Source organism: Brienomyrus brachyistius, chromosome 25 (genome assembly GCF_023856365.1).
Source record: "Brienomyrus brachyistius isolate T26 chromosome 25, BBRACH_0.4, whole genome shotgun sequence".
Classification (NCBI taxonomy): Eukaryota; Metazoa; Chordata; class Actinopteri; order Osteoglossiformes; family Mormyridae; genus Brienomyrus; species Brienomyrus brachyistius.
In genome coordinates, this window is record NC_064557.1 from 5,834,292 (window position 1) to 5,854,904 (window position 20,613).

Genomic DNA, 20,613 nt, shown 5'->3' on the forward strand with positions numbered 1-20,613 from the left:
CCCTCTGCCCGGAGACCGTGCCTTGCAGTCTGCCACTAAACAGACCCGTCTGCCCGGAGACCGTGCCTTGCAGTCTGACACTAAACAGACCCCTCTGCCCGGAGACCGTGCCGTGCAGTCTGCCACTAAACAGACCCCTCTGCTCGGAGACCGCGCCCTGCAGTCTGCCACTAAACAGGCCCATCTGCCTGGAGACCGTGCCGTGCAGTCATGTCTTTCAGTAGTGAGTTATTCTACCTCCTTATTAAGTTATTGAGATTTCATTTACTACGGAATTACTGTCACTTTATTCTATGCTGCTGGACCTGAGTCGCTAATTGTGTTCTCTTCATGTGTCAACATGTTAAGAATGATGATAAATTAACCTGAATCTGATGTGCATGCAGACTTGGTCTCAAATCTCACACCAGCCAGCTGACCAAAGTCAACATTTTTATTTTCACCTATTTTCAGTCAGAAATAGTTTTTATGCTTTGAGAGAGACAGGTTGAATTTGTTTTTAAGGAACTATACCAACGTGCTGAAAGATTTTATGCAAATGTGCTTGAGAACTTAACCTGTAGAACCTGAGCTGACGGCCATTTTCACCCTCACACGTGACACCTTGGTCGCCATTATTTCTAAATCAGATGAGTCATTGTAAAACAATGAAATGGCACCGTGTCGCAGTTTTAGACGATTTTTCTAATGTGTGTTTCATTTTTCTATTGATGATCTCAGATCTTTAGACAAAATTTTTCAGAAGAAAAGATAAACGCAACAGGTACATGCTGAAGTAGTTTATTAAACAATGACGCTGGACGGAGATAGGGGGCCTCTCTGTCAGTGTACTAAGTTTACTGACGCCAATTTAGCATTTAGAAGTACAGTTAAACATGTCAGAAATTGTTTTTGGAAAAAAGAACCCGAGAAAAATTATGTAAAGTCACAAGCCACTGATTTGGATGGGAGAAAACAGGAAAATGGGAGAGAAGAAGATAAAGGAGGAGAAATGGACGAGGTGCCAGGTAAAGTATTTTTGTTAGTGTTCTATGTAATGTTCCCCTGTAATTCTATGTCTGGTAATTTTGTCCTGTACTTCATGTTTGTCACTGAGCCACAAACGAGATTTTTTATATAATATACAAGCCATCTAAGTCATGCCATTCTACGTAAGTTATTACTGTGCGCACTGGGAGAACTACGTTCTGGAATATTTATTAAAAATGCAAAATTAACGGCACTGAAAAGTTTAATAGTTGCATCATATCTATGGGTTGAATCCTCGATTTAATGAGGATTTAACTTCATTAGTCAATGTGGCCCTTCGAGAATGTTCTCGAACCTGCAGGCCCCTCCCCCTCCTCCGAGAAAGAAAACCTATAAGTGGCACTGTGCAGCAGAAGACCGCATGTCATTCCGTGAAGGCAAGTTAGTCAAACTTATCTTATCAACATTTATTGTATTTGCGAGATTCGGAGGAGAAGCACACCGTCTGTGGTGAGTTTTTTTAAAACGATTTTAACGATACTGCTATTCTTACCTGTACTGCCTATTGCTATTTTCTTATACATACTGTATTAAAATTAATATTCCTGAGTTGCAAACGGCCATAACATTGTTTTGAACAAGTCACAAATATAGATTATAATGTGAACCGAAATGCAAAATAGACTTTTACAGTAAAAGAAACTAATGTTTTGAACAATTATAGATTGATCTTGCGACGATGGAAATATAAAACAAATGTACTAAACAAAGTTCACTTTTAAGTGAAACTGAATACAGGACTTTTTCTTTAATCATTATTTACTGTGTGGTAACCCTAGTTTCTCCAAATCATTTAATCCGTGATCTGAAACTGAATTTCTGAACGACAAAAGATGCTCTGGCTATTTCAGATTGTTATGGCTGCGTTATTACATTCAGTCAGCCGGCTACTGGTTACTTTTAATCATTATTCCATAATTGTATAATTTAGTTAATAGTGAGTTTGGGCTCCAGGCAGCTAGCAAACATAACATAACTGAGGCAACGACAGATAATCTGCGATGTAGGTATTAGGAAACTGCATTTTCCGCATCGATGTGATGGACTTTCTATAGATGTTTTAACAGGTTGCTTGTGTTTCCACCCTTACATGCGAAACACTTGTGGCAACAAGTATTGTCACGAACAACTCCAGTGAAATGTGAACCACACTTGTACGTTTACTTCTCTCCGGCATCTTTAATAATGCTGCCTTCCAGCATTAGTACGCAACTGCGGGGGCGTTTCAATTGAAATATCCGACTCGTATGTGTTGTGCATTGCTGCGTGAGAGAGAGCAGGAGAGCGCGTGAGTTGCCCCGTGCCCCCCCCGCCGCTGCCGACGCCCCCGCGCAGTCTCCAAGACAGATCTCTCTCTACTACAATAGTGAAAATGCTCAGATGAAATGCGCAAGAGAACGTTTATGTCGCAATAATGCATAGGAAATCATTTTCTCTTAATTTCTCCAGTACAGGCAGCAGAACCGATAATGTTGGTGAGCCGTTGATAGCAGACTAATGCAGTTAATAATGAAGTTATTAGAAAGAGAGCGAGAGAGACAGCGACACAGAGAAAGAGAAACAGAGAGAGAGAGAGCTTGTATGAATTAGGCTACCTCTGTGTGTCCCTCAACAGTGTTCTGAAGCACCGTCTCTAAACTGTAAGTCTGCTTTAAGATGCAGCGCTGTTATTACCTCGCTAGTGAGAAATGTCATGTGTAGCCTTTAAGTTGGTACACTAGGCTAACTAATACTGCTGCAGCCCAGCTGTTGAAAGTTTCATATTCACCGTAAATATTAAAATTTACTTTCGGAAAATCGTCTGTCATGTTGTTGTTTTTGTTAGTCCTGTGTGCTGTATAGGTACTGTATGCTAATTTCCGTTATTACAGTTAACTATGCGAAGTGATATTGAACTGTAATGCGGTCAAGAGAGCTACCTGGAACTACGTTCGCCGTGCGTTTATCTGAAAATAATTGCACACCTCAGAACGTTCGTCAGCCAATCAGATTCAAGCATTCAACGGTCCCGTAGTATAATGCATCATAACTACTGTAGTCGCTGATCACAGCTCCTGGTCGGGCTGTCTGTACATTATTGTATTCATAATTAACTGTGAACACGTGGAGTGAAGCACTGCATCATAAGTTAGAGAATGTAGAATGGAATCTTATAACAAACCACATCATACTTTATGATTACACCTTTGAGTTTGGTATTTATCAAAATGTTTTATTGTAATTATTATTTGCAGATTACTCTGAGAGTGGTATACTATTGTCAGGTGGCTGGAGGACGTGTTCTGCTGGGGTACATTGACCCTGCTGTTTCTTGATGGTGTCTGTTGGGGCTGTAAGCAGACAGGAATACATAGCAGGGAGCCTCTGTCCCAGATAGGTCAGGTTGGGAATGCGTAAGGCGGCTCAGTTATCAATCTGTACTGTATGCAGGGGTGCTGCTACTGTATAGGTTTTTGCCCCCATGGAAGTGCATCATTTTGGAGCCCTAACGTAGACTGATCCAACTGTGTGAAAATTTTTAGGGTCCCTGTTTGACATCATCCTAACCCCCCCCCCCCCCCCCAAACTGTATGTATTATATAATAAAGCAAATACAAAACACTAACATGAACAGAATTTGGGACAAAGGGTAGTCCTGGGGGAGTCCAACACCCACCGGGAACGAGTCTGACTTACTGCTGGCAATGCAAACCAAACTCTCACTATGTTTGTACAAGGACCAGAACTGCAAAGTGAACTATGAAAGACGACACTATCTAGTTCGATGACATTAACACGCAACAGCTGTTTAAAAGAAGAAACGTGCTTATTTGTGATTTTGTTTTCTTGAAATTGTCTTTCAAATTCAAAAATATATGGACTAGAAAAGCTGACAGATATTACTGTACAACATCATCGTCATGGAACGCATAACTGAACACATGCTGTTCAAAGTCATACATCTGACTAGCCTATAATGTATTGTTGGCTGGCTAATATGTTACTGTATCTTAATGTTAATGTATCTCAATCTTCTCTAGCTGGAGAATGGTGGCCTGGCTTCAGCTGCTCCTCACCCTTGTATTCTGTGTCCCTGATGCCTTAGGGGCCAACGGAGGTGAGTAAAAGAATCACACTGATTCTGTGAGTAATTAGCTGTATACATCAGTGTCTCTCTGCTATGTTAATTATAAGGTGATGTGGGTGTCTGACAGGGTCGTCTGCTGTGACATTCTCCTGTCACACGGGGGGGGGGGGTCGGGTCTCTCGTTGTCTGTATCCCTGTTGTGCTGTAGAGACTGTAACTTGGTCAGCTGCCTGAACACTCTACCTGCTGTGTGATGTTATTAAAGCTGCAGTTAAGCTGTGGTATGTGATTGGTGCAAAGTCATGTGGTACAATGATCAGACCAATCGGTGTGGAGATCTGAAACTGTGTGTAAAGTGGTTAATATAATAACCTTTTAATGGCTTGGTCTCTCAGCTATTGAAGCTCATACTGGGGAGACTGTCACGCTGCGCTGCGATGGAAGAACACTTAAGGACACAGAGAAGCTTCAGTGGATGTTAGATGGGCAACTTGTCTCTTCATATGAAAATGGAACCTTTCGTGAAACTGAACATCATATCAACCGAACCCGGCTTAGATCCATCCAGCAGAACAACTTCTCTTTAGATATTATTAATGTTACAGACAAGGATGCTGGGGATTACACATGTCGCATCAGTGAAGAACCAGAAGACATACAAAGCATTCGCCTTATTGTTAACGGTAAGTGAGCCCTCTTGCGGTTCCCCTTCCCCCTTAACCCTCCTGAGACCCGTCTCTGTGGGGCAGAGCCTCCGCCAACTCAGTCTGCCTTCCCTGACCTGCAGGAACAGACTTTCTCGATTTAAACTCAGTTAATAAAAAGCAATGATTAAAATGTTCCTTCTCAATTACTCGGCAATTTGGCAGAAGGAAGACCGCGCACAGCGGATGAGGGTCTATTTAAAGAGCGAAAGTATCATTTCTGTCGAAGCATTAAAAAGTGAATGAGAATGCAGTCGTCTGTCAGTATTGCAAAGCGAGTCATCACCGCAATACAAGTATATCTTAATAAAGGAGACGTTCAGGTTTGATGGACTCATCCAGAAATGCGAGGCTAGCTATAGATACGTATGTGCCATTGAGCCTTTCGGAGCCTAACCTCTCTGTCGTCATGCATGCTTAAATTATTTTGCTTAAATGACTTTCTAACAGGGGGCGGCATGGTGGTGCAGTGGTTAGGGTGAGGGGGGCGGCATGGTGGTGCAGTGGTTAGCACTGTAAGAGGCGGCATGGTGGTGCAGTGGTTAGCACTGTAAGAGGCGGCATGGTGGTGCAGTGGTTAGCACTGTTGCCTCACACCTCTGGGACCCGGGTTCGAGTCTCCGCCTGGGTCACATGTGTGTGGGGTTTGCATGTTCTCCCCATGTCGTTGTGGGGTTTCCTCCGGGTACTCCGGTTTCCCCCCAGAAACATGCTGAGGCTAATTGGAGTTACTAAATTGCCCGTAGGTGTGCATGTGTGAGTGAATGGTGTGTGAGTGTGCCCTGCGATGGGCTGGCCCCCCCATCCTGGGTTGTTCCCTGCCTCATGGACTTTCTACGATTCTTCTAAATAATTGCTGGTAAAATGAAGATTAACCTCGTCACTTAGCTGCATCATCTTACCTTACATAATAATCTTACATAATAATCATATAGTATTTATTTTTCATACCATGCCTTTTGGGGCTGAACGATATTGGGAAAAGTGCACATTATGATTTTTGAAGTTTTTGCATTATTTAGGAATTGAAAATTAACTATATAGCCAATTGTCTTGGAGAGCACATAAACTTTAGATTATTTTATTTATTACACTATATTGCCAAAAGTATTGGAAAGGAATCAGCATTAAAATAGCAGAACTTGCTAAATTTAGTTTCCAGTGATTTTAGTGCAACCAGCAGATTATCGCGATGCGATGAGACAATTGCATGTGCATGAAATGTCATGTCAGTCTCACAGTCAAGCCAGGCACGGTGGGTAGCCCTGTGTGTGTGTGTGTGTGTGTGTGTGTGTGTGTGTGTGTGTGTGTGTGTGTGTGTGTGTGTGTGTGTGTGTGTGTGTGTGTGTGTGTGTGTGTGTGTGTGTGTGTGTGTGTGTGTGTGTGTGGAGCTTGCATGTTCACCCTGTTAATGCGTGACGTTTTTCTATGGACACTCAGGTTTCCTTCCATAACCCAAGAACGTGAACTGGAGCGCCTGAACTGGCCGTATATGTAAACTGCGTCTGCACCCTGCAATGGGTGGTTGGTTCCTTCCTCCCACAGTTATATTATATTTAGATGATAAATTTAAACAGCTCCTTGAATTGTCAGATTAATTGGTAGATTACTCTTTTTTTGATATAATTGATAGTGACAGATTAACCCCCCTCCCCAAAGTGTATTAATCCCCCCTTCGTGAAGCATTTAAGGGGGGAATTTCCCCCTCTTTTGTAAAATTTTGTGGGCAGTGGTGGCTTAATGATTAAGGAAACTAACTTATAAATTGAAAGATCGCAGGTTCGAATCCCCGACCAGTAAAGCACCACTCGTACCCTGAGCAAGGTGCCGTCCCCAAGCCCTGCTCCCCGGGCACTGAATTAGCTGCCCCCTGTTATGTCACATTGTCACATATGGGTTAAATGCAGAGGATGCATTTCGTTGTTGTGCACTGTGTGCTGTGGTGTGTCAATGACCACTGATCACTAAATTCTACAATGAATTTCAGGCCCTTCACTCAGTGCTGCACCTCTTACTGAGTCACAGGCTGAACCTGACTCTGTAACGAGGCAGTAATAGGGATGTGATTGGATGTTACAGGCTGATACTGACTCTACACCTTCTGTCCCTCTGTGTCTGACAGATATAAAGAACCACACGCAGCAAAGGGCAGCAGGGACCCAACAAGGAGGTGAGTGCAGGTTTAATGTAACGAGGCAGTAATAGGGATGTGATTGGATGTTACAGGCTGATACTGACTCTACACCTTCTGTCCCTCTGTGTCTGACAGATATAAAGAACCACACGCAGCAAAGGGCAGCAGAGACCCAACAAGGAGGTGAGTGCAGGTTTAATGTAACGAGGCAGTAATAGGGATGTGATTGGATGTTACAGGCTGATACTGACTCTACACCTTCTGTCCCTCTGTGTCTGACAGATATAAAGAACCACACGCAGCAAAGGGCAGCAGAGACCCAACAAGGAGGTGAGTGCAGGTTTAATGTAACGAGGCAGTAATAGGGATGTGATTGGATGTTACAGGCTGATACTGACTCTACACCTTCTGTCCCTCTGTGTCTGACAGATATAAAGAACCACACGCAGCAAAGGGCAGCAGAGACCCAACAAGGAGGTGAGTGCAGGTTTAATGTAACGAGGCTGTAATAGGGGTGTGAAGCCCCCCCCCCCCATTCAGCAGACTCAGGGGGGTGCAGGGCTGTGTAGAGTGAGCAGATCCTCACGGCAGTGGGGGGTGAAGCTGTCAGAGGGCCTAGCTGGGCTCCCCCAGTGCCTGCAGATCACGGCAGACAGACACTCCTCACAGCCTGGCCGTCCCGCGCTATTAGCATTTAGCATTTTATGGGTAATGGGGGGGGGGGGGGGGGGTCCGTAACAGCTGCAGAAAGGGGCCAGACGGGAAGCTGCTCTGGGTCGGGCCGTCGGCTCGGTGATGCGGCTCCACTGGCTGCTTCAGTGACATTTTACTCTGACTGAGGATCGAGTGTCTGTGTGAAAATGTGCCGGGACACTGACGGATCTCTCTGCTTTCTGCAGGAGTGTCTGCAGGAGGAAGCCGGGTGGACACTGTCAGGAACGTGGTGCCTGCGGTTTTGCCGCCTGCGGTTGTGGTGCCTCTGCTTGTGGTGCCTCTGCTTGTGGTGTTTGTGGTTTTAATCTTTATATGTTGGAAGAGGCAAACTGCCAAAAGGCAGGGTTATTCACCACCGTGTACTGAACTTGCCTCAATAACTGAACCACCGCCTGCCTGAATCCCACCTCTGCTCTGTGTGCTGAGGACACTGACATGCTCACTACAGTCACCATGTTGGTGCCAAAATATGTCTTTCCAAAAACAAAATGGATGTTCTCTTATTCTTGTATAGAAAGCTGTTTTGCTTTAAGTTGGATTATGGGAATATTGTTTACGTTCAGCCAAGTTCTTAGACACTCTTCCTCAACACGGGGTCGTTAAGGGTTTTGGGGGCTTTCTAAACATTTCCTATCCAGAATTTGGAGGCCAGTGGACACTCAGTAGAGATCAGACACCCAAAACTAGGGCTGGGTGATATCATATCGATATAATATCGCGCATGTGCAATACTCAGCAGGGCTTCAGATGACTGATGAAGCATTTGGCCGGACATCAGTGTTATACAGATTTTTATTTATGCCCATAATTCATTAAGCGATATTGCAATATCAATATATCACCCAGTGCTACCTAAAGCTATCTATGCAATAAGGAATAGAAAATCCCGACTTACCTCTGCTGTACTGGATGTCAGAGAGAAAGGGTTCCATTCCAAATTCCAGTTTGCACAGACTGACAGCTGCGTCTCTACTGAAATAAATAAAAACTTGAATAGCGGTATTTCTTATACCAGAAGACAGCTCAAAAGCTTGAAATTGTGTGATGATATACAGCTCTGGAAAAAAGAGACCACTACACATTAAAAAAAACATCTTCATTTTTTTCAATCCTGGTTTAATCCTGGTTCTGCTGGCAGAAGCTACACTGAGCAGCAGGCTGCTTCCAGGCTCAAAGTTTCTAAGAGCAGGACACAAGAACAATGTGAAGCAGCAGACACTGGGATCAACCAGAAACCAGCCAGGCAGAGGGTAGGAGAGACTTTCTAATACCAGAGATGACCGTCAACTTATCCAACAGTTTCTTATGAATTGGAGGATAATATCAGGTGACCTTCAAAGGGAAAGGAAACATTAAGGCTCCTAGAAGCAGGACTGAAGTCCCATAAAGCAGGGAAGAAGCCTTTCATCAATGAGGAACAGTGAAGAGCCAGGCTGGAGTTTACAAAAAAACGTGTATTTCACACAGAAGCAAAGCCATAAATTTAGATATTAGTGAAGCTAAAAATGTTGCTGTGGTCTCTTAAGTTTTTCCAGAGTATATAATCATGTATTTTTTGTATTTTCAAATTTACATGTATTTTAAATAGGGTGAGAAAATGTTTTATTTTGTTACATTTGATAGATAAGTATTTGTAACAAGGTGCTTTTTGATGTGTCCGTCTCTGTGACAGTCATGGCTACCAGCTAAAGAGGAAATTTAATAACTTTTTAGGTGAAACTCTTTATTGGGTTTTAAACCTTTTTATCAATGGACCATGGATACATATGAATGTTACATATGAATGTAAAGAAGCCTGTTAAAAACCCTATTGAGAAATACATTTATGTAGCTTTATACAATAAAACTATTTATTTATGCCATTTAATAGTTGTGTGTTTTATCCAGCTCCACGAATCGGGCCTGTAGAACAGCATAAGAATCTGGGAGCAGAACCTCCAGATGGGTCAGAGGACAGGGGTGTCATGGCCACCACCATGTGGTCACACTGAGAAGATGTGTGTCAGCCTTCACTTCCTGTGAGATCCCACAGTGCATCTCACCATGATCGTGTTGTAATGTGTCATATAATGTCAAAGTGAATGACCATCATAGCGGATATGCAGCTTGAATAGGAGGATATTCACTGTTATCGATCTGCACCCTCAGGGAGAATCTCAGGTTCTCAATAATCTAATGTGAGGGTCAGAGCAAAGTGACCATTATGTCCAGGCCAAACCCAACTGGTTCCCTGGGTCTCCCTGGTTCCCTGTGTGCATCCTCTGCTACTTTGTACTGATATTATTTATCAAAATGGGCTGTGAAACTGCGCTAAAAAGTTTGAGAACCGCTGACTTGGAGTTGCCAAATTGTCATGAATGTGAATTTGTGCGCTCTGCTCGAGGGTTGCACCCCACCCCGGGGGGGTATTCCATGGGTCAGGAACTTCCAGCAGTGGCAGGGGAGGGGTCGTGTACCAGAGTGGGCTAACTGGGGAGGCAGAGCCCAATCTGTTATTTAAAGAGGCACTTAGTAAAATATGACAAGTAGAGGGGTTGCAGAATCTTTCAATTGCCCCCCACCATGCATGCACCAATACAGGAATAGTAATGGTTTATATAGAAATTTTATTTGCATTACAAAAATAGTCTTTTTATTCAGATACATTATAATTATTTCTACTAGATCTGCTTACAGTATTTGTTTTCTATGTCACATTTAATTTAAGGGTTATGACCCATTAAGAATGTTACAAAGAGCTCACTACACTGTCCAAGCCTGGAACTTACCTTTTAATACAAAATAACAATCCAAATATAGCGTATGTACAACACAGGTATGTCATGAGTTCATAACACTATACGTCTACTTCTGTTCACGTTAAGTGGCCAATAGTGCAGTAACTGCAAAAGCTAATATTTTATCATTCTTAACGTAAAGTCAACCTTGTGACAACTTACCAATAATACAATCTCCGAATCAAAAACGTAACATTTTGCGCGTAATTTATAATAAGTTGTAAAGTTATTACATTATTGTCTGTTGTAGCAGCCAACAATGTTTTAGCTACCATTATTGCATTAGAAAGTTATTACGTTATGGCCAGTTATCACGTTACTGGCTGATCCACCCGTCTTCCTTAAATCCACGTAGCAGATACTGCCTGAAATAGCAGGTTGTCAGCCTGTGCTTCTAAAGCAGAGACAGGAGCCAGAAGACCTCATCCTTTGGTCCCGGGACTGACGCCTGTCCTGAGGTCCTCAGAAAGCACCACCCTGCCGTCTCCAGACAGTCAGGTGCTGCTCACATCTTCTCGTAGGTGAGCTGGTGGCCGCAGGTGAGACACACCTTCTTGTAGGTGTCCTCCTCTTCGTCCAGCACCTCCTCCGGCCCGTACTCGTGCTGGTGGACGCTCGTGTCCTTCTTCCACATGCTGCTCCTCACGGCCCGGCGGAGCTCTGAGAAGCAGGCAGGTGCCTCTTTGACATTTAAAGCATTTTTTTACACGTTCAGTGAACCTCTGTGGATCTCTACTCATGGCCAAAAATACTTGTCATTCTGCTTCCATAAACGTCAGTCGTCTTGTCACAGCTGCCCGAACAGTACATGGAGGTATGCAAGGAGGAGCCCTGATTACAGCACGGTGCCGTACCCACCACACAACGAACCTCCTCGGGGATGAGAAGCTGAGTGCTGCACTGCGGTGGGTGATACCTCAGCACCACACTAGTCCAGATGGAATGGAGCAGCGTGGGTTTTCCCCCCAACTGTGCCAATCCTGCCACCCACCCCCAAATTATCCCTGGAGGTTGGATAACGTCATACCCAGGATGAGGCAATTGCAGGTTAAGGGCCCCGCTCAAGGGCCCCTAGCATTCACGGAATTCGAACCAGCAACAGCACGGATCCCTAGCCTCAGAGCCACTACGCCGCCTCCCTACGTGGAGGAGTACCTGGAATTCACCGCCACTCTCCTTTTGATTTCTTACCTTTGACCTTTTTGTTGAAGCGTCTCTGCTTCTGCATCTCCCGGTTCTCCTCCCTGGCCTCTCGGGCCTCCTCTAGTGCCTCCTCGCTGCCCCACACCTCCAGAGAGCGTTTCACCACCTGGGGGGGGGGGGGGGGGCAGATATCCCACCAGGTCAACAGCCATGTGCTCCACAGGAATTCTCCATGTAGCCTGCTGCACATCCCCAAGTGGCACCAGGCCCCCACCTGCAGCTTCAGGTAGAGTTTCATGTCGCCCCAATGTGGGTTGTGGGGATTCTTCTTCAGCACAAACTTCAGCGGGGGCTCCCTCAGGTCCAGGTCACAGTCCTTCAGTAGATATGTCTGCTTGGCCTCCGTCCGTGAGATCAGTTTGTGTTTGATCTCGTTGTCCCTGAGAGGGCAAATCCACTGTACCCATCAACTCCCCGAGACCCGTGGGACCTGACCATGTGCATTGTAAAGTTCTGGAATGCTCCTGGTTGGCCAGTCTTTCTTCCCCAACCCCGGATTTAAAAAGCAGGGGCGCAGAACATAACGGTTGTTCTGAGGAGATGATTAATGGATGATGTTTCATTGGTGGCTAACCGGTTTACGGTTGATCATGATTGGCAAAATATACCAGGGTAACCCCCCACCGGCAAAATACACCAAGAGACCAAGGGGACCTGCCCTGCCGGTTGGTGGCAAGCTCCCTGCTTTTTGTGGCCTGTCCGCCCCTGGTCCTGACTCAGCACAATGGGATATTTCTTTGTTAAAAGGCAGTTTATCACAGCCACAACACTGATCAAGAGGCAAACTCAGACAGAAGCATCAGTGATGAACCAGACAGCAAGATCTTAAATGTCTGGAAATCACTCTGAGTAGTGATCTAACGATGCCAGTACCTGCATTTGTCACAGACATGCAGGTCAAAGCTGTTGCTGAGGTAGGAGTCCATAAATGGCTTATCGCAGTCTTCACACACCAGGTAGTCTGGTTCAATCACCGGTCCTGATGGAAAGAAATCACACGTGAAATGGATGCTGCAGACCTTCCCAGCGGGTGCAGTATTACTACCAGAGACGCAGTGGACCGTCATGGATCTGCAGTGAACATTTAAGGTGTGGAGCATCCATTTAGGTGAGATTTCAAACGTACCTGGCTGGTGAACCACCTTCGTCACTCTCTGCTCCTCCTCCTCTTCTTCCTCAATGAAGAAGCCTCCCCCAGAGTCAATCACTTTGGAAACTTTGGCACATGTGCCACCTGAAAATTTTAAATAAACACGTTCAATTCCCTTTAGGGGCGGCATGGTGGTGCAGTGGTTAGCACTGTATGGGGCGGCATGGTGGTGCAGTGGTTAGCACTGTAAGGGGCGGCATGGTGGTGCAGTGGTTAGCACTGTTGCCTCACACCTCAGGGACCCGTGTTCGAATCTCCGCCTGGGTCACATGTGTGTGGGGTTTGCATGTTCTCCCCATGTCGTCGTGGGGTTTCCTCTGGGTACTCCGGTTTCCCCCCACAGTCCAAAAACAGGCTATTTGGACTTGCTATATTGCCCGTAGTTGTGCATGTGAGAGTGAATGGTGTGTGAGTGGGCCCTGCGATGGGCTGGCCCCCCATCCTGGGTTGTTCCCTGCCTCGTGCCCATTGCTTCCGGGATAGGCTCCGAACCCACCGCGACCCAGTAGGATAAGCGGTTTGGAAAATGGATGGATGGAATTCCCTTTAAAGGGAGATCACAAATATATACAAAATCAGATATAAAGATCCTGAAACAAATATATACACAATCGAAAACACATATCCTGATAAGTTTCTGCAAAGGAATAAATAAAGAGGTATAGAGTGTTTATCTTTCTCCAAGTTCCCTGAAACTACAACAAAACACTTCCCATTGGCTGAGAGACTTAATGTCACAAACGCGTAATTTCAGTCAGATGGTATCGGCCCGGTCACCTTGGGGAGCAGACGGTCTGCTGGCGAGCCGGGCCTGCCGGAGCATCAGCGCCCTCTGCCGGTTACGTTCGATCTTCGCTCGCACGGCCGCGGATAGAACCTCGCCGCTCTGCCCCTTTTCCTCAGCCGACAACGACGTGTCATCCTTGGTACCTCTTATCGGTTCCATTTCCGCTCCGTTCCGTTCCTAAAAAGCAGATTATATTATCGCCCCAAATATGAGATTTAGTTTACTTACTAAAGAAGCAAAGAGAAAACGAGGGACTTACTCTAGAATTACATTTCCGACACAATTATTTTAGCATTTGTAGTTACCAGTAACCGGTTTTCAGCAGATCCAGAAAGCTTTGAAATACCAGCTGAAGCTTAATCTAGATCGCAAAAGTTGCGATAATGTATAAAGTGTAAAAGTGGGGGAAGCGCCGCCGCGTCGTTATGGAATTACAAAGAGCCGATCGATTCAGAATCTTGCCTTATAGTGAACATAAGGTATCCGTACAGGACAGTGAGACAGCCGTCGACCTAACAACACTGCATGCTCTGCTAGACATCGAGAGGAAAATGAGAAGGTTAGTTAATTTAAATACCAGTAGTGGAGCTTTATCCTGCCGTTCTTTGTTTTGACATGGGAGTCTGCGCGTATCGATGACGTAATACTGTATGTCCATATGCGGGCGGCGCAGCGCTTTTACAACAACCTAATAATGTCGACTAATAGTCGAAGCATAATAAACAGTTATTAGCTGTTAATGATAATTGAACATTATGCGCTACCAAAGATCAGTGATGTAACATCTGCTGGTTGGGTACCATGGATGAAAAACAGTTCAATAATTAATTTAAAAGAAAAATATAGTTATTATGTCTAATTTGTATTCATTTGTGCTTTTGAGAAGTGATACGGTGGTTGCACAGGCAGCATTGCGTACGTTTTCAGTTCATGAAAACGATCCGCAGATGGTTTTAGTATCCGCGCTGCTAAGGGCACTTACGGTTACACTGTATATATGACATGTGTGAAAATACATGCATGTCCTTTTTTGGCAACTGCGGGGCGCTGCATCTGTTGTACTACATGCGGAACCGATTTCCCCACGTCCTAAGAGAAAACGCACAGATGCGGAATGAAACGCTCTCTTCCATCTGTTGTATCATTTCTGCTCCAAGTGAAAAGGTCTTGACTAATTAAGGTTGTTTCTGGTAGACTAGTGAATGTCTGTTGGCTGTGATATGTTTACATGTTTGCTGTCTGTTAAGATACCTTCATTGATCCCTGGGAAAATTTCTGGGAACATGTGCTTGCATTGACTGGGAATCGAACCTGGGCTTCCCCGGAGAAATGTAATAAGTATTTAATTATGCTGACATATAAATACACTGAATGCAGAATTATTACACAAGTGTGTGTTTTGCTTCTACCTTCTCTTACAAGCCATAGTTTCTGTCCAGATTAATCTGCAGTTATGAATGGACTGTTTCAGAACCGAGCCTGTTGAGTATTTGGTCTGAGCAGAATCCTATTTGGAGTAAAACAGGAAACCTGAAAACTTTCCTCTGCAGAATTATTAAGCAAATTATTATTACTATTAAAATCACTTGCATGCAAAACTGCCAAACTTTTAAAAGGTGATCATACAATCAAGTGTTTTATGGGCAACAGCCAAATAAGACTGAAGAAGCAGGTAGAGAGAAGACGACACAAATGAACAGCCAAAGATATGTGTCAAATTAAAGGGAAGCCTTGCAGAAAGCTTTAGCCAAGTGCCGCCATTTTACAGAACTGCAGTCCGAATGGAATCTCTGGAAGTACTAGGTGCCGGGTGCTATGTGACATTGTTATGGTCACAAAGGCTGGAACACGACCTCAGCTCAGTCAGGTACACAAGCTAAAGGCTGGAGAATGGGCACGAGAAGGTCTCAAGGCTGATTTTACAGAGATCCTATGGAGAGATGAGACTAGGGTGACTCTTGGTGGAGCAGGTGGGCCTGTGGATGGACACCTTCTTCAGGCACCAGCAAGGTGGTGGAGGGCTAATGCGGTTATCAGTGATGAACCTTTTTTGATTTGCAGGTGATGTGAAAAATTAACTATAAGATGTACTCTCTGTTTCTAAAAGATACTTTCTTCCAACACTGGTACAAGAAGAAGTCAGCAGCTCTCAGAAAGGTCGTGATGTTCATGCAGGACAGTGTACCTTCCCATGCAACAAAGTATTCCAAAGATTGGCCAAAAAAGGCTTGATAGGTGATTAAATTATGACCAGGTTTCCCTCATTGCCTGACTTAACCCCCATTGAGAACTACAGGGCCTTACTGAAGTGTGAGACATACTGTACCAGGGTAGCAAGCCGTGCAGTTCTCAGAGCAGCCTCCGGGGGGCGGTCCTAGCTGACTTAACCAATATAGAACGTGATCAGTGACAGCTGGCGAATAATATTCTAGCTGGGGCTGTCTGTGCTGTGGTAACCATCACAGTAACCATCCCAATGCAATTTAACAAAACTGCGGGATTCCAGTGCTTTGTAAGAGAGATTTAATTGGCATAACAAACAGTAGGTTGATAGATGATTAAATGTATCATTCGTTACAGTCCTAATGTGATCATATACAGTATGAATATACAGATGTGTGTGCCAGTGTAATAATGTGAATCAAGATTATGGAAAAAATCTGGTTCAGAAACCTAAAGAGAAATATTAGCAAACGCCTAATTAAGACAAAGTATTAGGATTTTCTTGAATGACATATATTGCTGAATGATGTCAGCTATGTACAATTTAAGTAGGAAAAGTGACTTTCTGAGTGGCAAACCTCTCAACGACCCTCGTGTTAAAATCAGGAATTCTTCCTACAAGTTCCTTTCTCCATGGAGAGCTTAGCCAGAGCATTCAGACAGTCCTGTTTCATGCTGTTCCTCAGGAAGGTCTTAATCCTCCTTAAAGTGGAGAAGCACCTCTCTACTTCAGCTGTCGTGGGTGTGGTGATGTGGATCTCTAGAAGACTTTCAGTCTCATTTAAGGTGCCCTGAAGGTTGTTCTCCATGAAAAACTGGAATGAAGTCAGTGCACCACTGCAAGCCTTGAATTCGTCATTAACATAGATCAGGGATAATTCTGTTTTAAGCTTGGCCTTGTCCAACATAGGTTAAGCCTCCAGTGTTGTTTCCAGTGCTGAATCCGGGAACTTTACATTGTGCTCTGGGAACAAGTCTGCATGCAACAGGGTGGCACTGATGAGGTGTTTGGTAAAAGAGAACCTCTGCTTAGCCTGACTGAGCATAGCATCGCATATATATGAAATAACAGCAAACAGCAGAATTAAATTTTCACATCTCTAAGTCAAGATATCATCAAAACCCTCTGACTACAGCAACAAAGTTTTCTGTCTTGCTGGTTAACATCAGAAATGTGAAATAACCACATCTGTACACCCGAGTGTCTCCCTTCCTCAGTGGTGAATGAAACCCATCAGGAGAGTAATAATAATAGTAATCCATCCATTCATCCATCCATCCATGCATGCATCCATTCATCCATCCATCCATCCATCTATCTATCCATCTATTTCCTGAAACCGCTTAATCCTAACTGGGGTCGTGGGGGGGATCGGAGCCTATCCCAGGAACACTGGGCGCAGGCGGGAAATACAGCAAATGGTTTGTGAAGGTTCATTTGCCCGTCACTGCAGTGGATGTGCGTTACACTGCAATCCCCCTGTATCTCCCCTCGTCACGGCAGCCCTGTCATATGCCTGGGCGGTTAGTTTGCCCTCTTGTTCTTCAGGAACGATATCGGTTATCCTCTTCAACAGTGCTGTAGCGGCTGTATCAGCAGCTGCATTTTGAAGAGGGATGAACTCGAAATAAACGCTCTCGGACGGCGTTGTGGATGTCGACGTACAGTAGCACAAGGACTAACTGGCAATGAGTGGAAATGTCCTACGAGGATTTGTGACGAGCATGAAGAGACTGATTTCATCGTGGGCTCATTTTCAACCAGCCGGAGGAACGGATGGCGACAATGAAAAATATCGTACGATAGACGGCGATCCTGACCTGCGTACTGGAATAGCCATGGCAAGCACAGCGAACAGGGCTGGACAGAGCCCTTCAAATGTTGAAGACAAGTGGCGGAGATCTTTCTGCTATTGGAGGCGTCTATCCAGCGGCAACACTGAAGTATCATCAAGGACTTAGCACTTCAAGATCGTTGCAACTACATGGCACCATGGGATTTCAAGCCCCATTTCGCTGTCATAGCGGGCTGCCCCGGAGTGGGCAAGTCCAGACATGCCCAAGAAATGCCCGCTGGCTGCACTGTGTTCTACAAGGACTGGGGAGAATGGTGGGAAACCAGCAGGGAATGTGATCATGGATGGCTTTTATGGATGGAATATTGTACCATACTGCGACTGACTGACCGCTTCCCAGTGACGGTGCCAATCAAGGGAGGCTGAGAGCAGTTCAAGTCGACACATGTAATTGTCACAAGTAACAAGGAACTGTGGGAATGGTACAAGTTTGACGGATTTGATCCAACTGTCCTCATATGAAGGGCTAATTCGTATTTGATTTGGAAAGAAGGACATGGATTTGTTGAATTGTAAACTGAGCCCGTTTCGAACTGGTTTGGATTATGAAAATTAATTAGATAAAATTAAATATAAAAAATCTGACATTTTCTATAATTCACTACAGACAACAATATCATTCTATAAATTTGACTGATTCATGCGGCTGAAATTACTAATAAACACTGGAGTTCACAAGATTGTCCCATAAACCGAAGAATTGGGACGAGCAAGTCAAAGGTGTGAGTATAATTATCAGGAGGAGTAACACATTACATTACATTAATTACGTTGCATTACATAATTAAAGCCCAATGCTTGGCTGAAGCTTGTGTGGAGGTAGCAGCCTTTGCCGGATTTTCGTGCTGCTCCCCTCATTAAAGTGAGGAGCAGGAATAGCCCCTCGCTGGGGGCTAATAAGGCCCCGTACCGCAACGCTTCATTACTGAGCCCTCGGAATGAGGGAAACAGGGACAACGAAATGGGGCAGAATTCATAAGCCCTCGCTACAGGCCAGTAACACTCGCTCGACTGGCAGTATCAATGACATGAAACTCAGAGGTGAAGATTTTTGTTAAATGCATTTCCCGAGTAATTTTAGATTAGATTAGATTCATCATTATTGTCATCGTACATAGTACAAGTACTTCAGACAAAGAAATGGAGTTTGGCACCAAAAAACAGCCTTACAATACATATGCACGTGATCATCCGTATTACATTATAAAATATTGTAAGATATACAATATATACATGTAATAATCTGTACTACAGTGTGAAATATTATACGATGCACAATATATACACCTGTAATAATCTGTATTACAGAATGAAATTATGTAAATGATTTAATGTGAATTTGAGGTCCAGGTTCCCAGTAACACCCCCATTTACATCTTGGTTACACTTTACTCGAATGGGCAGAATTAATGCAGTATTATGCTATCACTTGTATTAATTAACCACAAACTAAATCTTAGTTACATACTGATCTCATGTTAATTCATCATTAATGAATTGTGACAACTTTTATTTGAAGCATTTACTATATTTTTACTGTGTCCATTAATTCCGTAAACCTTTTGCGCACTACTGAAGGGAAAAAATGACGCATAACACAAGTTAAATAATGATCTCATATTTGTTCATGATTAATGAATCATGAAACATCTTTAACCTCAAGTAGCTAGTAAATGTTCATGATTTTGTTACGGTCTGTGTTTGTAGCTGCATCTCTCTAGGTACCAGGTTTTACACCCACTTTATGCCTGTCTGAGAGCTTGACAAGCGCTGATGAGCTTGTAAGCAGGCCGAAAGCGTGACCAAACTGAGCCGGTTGCATCGCCACCATCTGATTGGTCGAAATGTCTGGAGATACGGTGTTCCATGCATGGCGTGTCTGAAAGAAAAAGGCCATATTTATTATTTATTATTAAAAAGGCATATTATTTATTATTAGTAATGTATTGATACATTCCCAGTAAAGCGAAACCTGAAAATTTTTGTTTATAGAACAACTAAGCGGAATGGATTTCTAAAGCAAACTTCCACATGCAAATTCATGCACCCCGGCCGCCCAGAGGAGGATGGGGTCCCCTTCCGAGTCCAGGTTCCTCTCAAGGTTTCTTCCTACTAGAGGAAGTTTTCCTTGCCACTGTCGCCTCAGACTTGCTTGGTGGGGGTTCGGGCCGGTTAAAATGTAAAGTGCTTTGTGACAACGACTGTTGTTAAAATCGCTATATAAATAAAATTGAATTGAAATGCTAATTCTGCTAGCGTTTCATGCTTCCATAACACGGTGATTCCGAGGTGCTAGAAAATTAGGCTGATCCCAGACACCTGGGAAGGAACCTCATATCCACCGCTTGTGTCCCACGATCTCCTTGTTTTGGTCACAAAATTTTGGGCCAAGTTTAGTCATAAACAAAGTTTTCAATGAGTTTAATTTGCTTGTAACAATCGAAGCATCAATCAGAGGGGTAGCAGCAAAGTATAGGTTAGTGTCAAACCACAGTCTATGGAAACAGGAACATGTTACTGTGGATTTGACAGAACGTTGACCACAGGAAAAGATCACTCACTTATGTAACTTTTGCTTCTTTGTACTTATTTTTGTATTTACTTGAGTCTTTTTCATCATCCTTATCATATGTCATTGTTTAATTTATGTGGTCTGGACACTAATATCATAATAATTCTGTTACAAAAGAAAAACCACAACGGAAATGTTTGAACAGCAGCATTTCTAGCGGAATCTCATCCACACTGTCCCGAACAGAGGAGCTGCAGATCTCATACAGGTATATGACGAACGGGGAAGGAAGCGTTGCATTTACAACCTTTTTGGGTATTAAACTTAAAATTAAGCTGCTGGTTTATATGGAACAGTTGACATTGCATGCACAGCTGCTTTCTGTTCTAGAATCAGCAAAATAAATCATCCTGTTGTTAGTTACCCTAAACATAATAAAAGCGAATTAAGCAATGGA

General features: G+C 43.9%; 2 protein-coding genes across 4 annotated transcripts; one reads left to right on the top strand and one right to left on the bottom strand.

Annotated features, from left to right (window-relative positions):
- Positions 1-664: 664 nt before the first annotated feature.
- Positions 665-8,739, top strand: LOC125720464 (uncharacterized). Of its 2 annotated transcripts, none has more exons than XM_048995936.1 (8): positions 665-1,007; positions 4,050-4,126; positions 4,492-4,779; positions 6,923-6,970; positions 7,070-7,117; positions 7,217-7,264; positions 7,364-7,411; positions 7,834-8,739. In XM_048995936.1, the coding sequence occupies exons 2-8, from the start codon at positions 4,057-4,059 to the stop codon at positions 8,046-8,048; spliced, it is 765 nt and encodes a 254-aa protein (XP_048851893.1). In that variant the 5' UTR covers positions 665-1,007; positions 4,050-4,056; the 3' UTR covers positions 8,049-8,739. The 2 variants fall into 2 exon arrangements, with proteins under 2 accessions (XP_048851893.1, XP_048851892.1); XM_048995935.1 differs by lacking the exon at positions 665-1,007 and adding an exon at positions 1,376-1,479.
- Positions 8,740-10,237: 1,498 nt separating this feature from the next.
- Positions 10,238-14,209, bottom strand: xpa (xeroderma pigmentosum, complementation group A). Of its 2 annotated transcripts, none has more exons than XM_048995938.1 (7): positions 14,143-14,209; positions 13,556-13,742; positions 12,755-12,862; positions 12,502-12,607; positions 11,843-12,008; positions 11,617-11,734; positions 10,238-11,085 (listed from the first exon to the last, which is right to left on the bottom strand). In XM_048995938.1, exons 2-7 carry the CDS (start codon positions 13,722-13,724, stop codon positions 10,931-10,933), a joined length of 822 nt encoding a protein of 273 aa, XP_048851895.1. In that variant the 5' UTR covers positions 13,725-13,742; positions 14,143-14,209; the 3' UTR covers positions 10,238-10,930. The 2 variants fall into 2 exon arrangements, with proteins under 2 accessions (XP_048851895.1, XP_048851894.1); XM_048995937.1 differs by having other exon boundaries at positions 14,028-14,198.
- Positions 14,210-20,613: the final 6,404 nt, after the last annotated feature.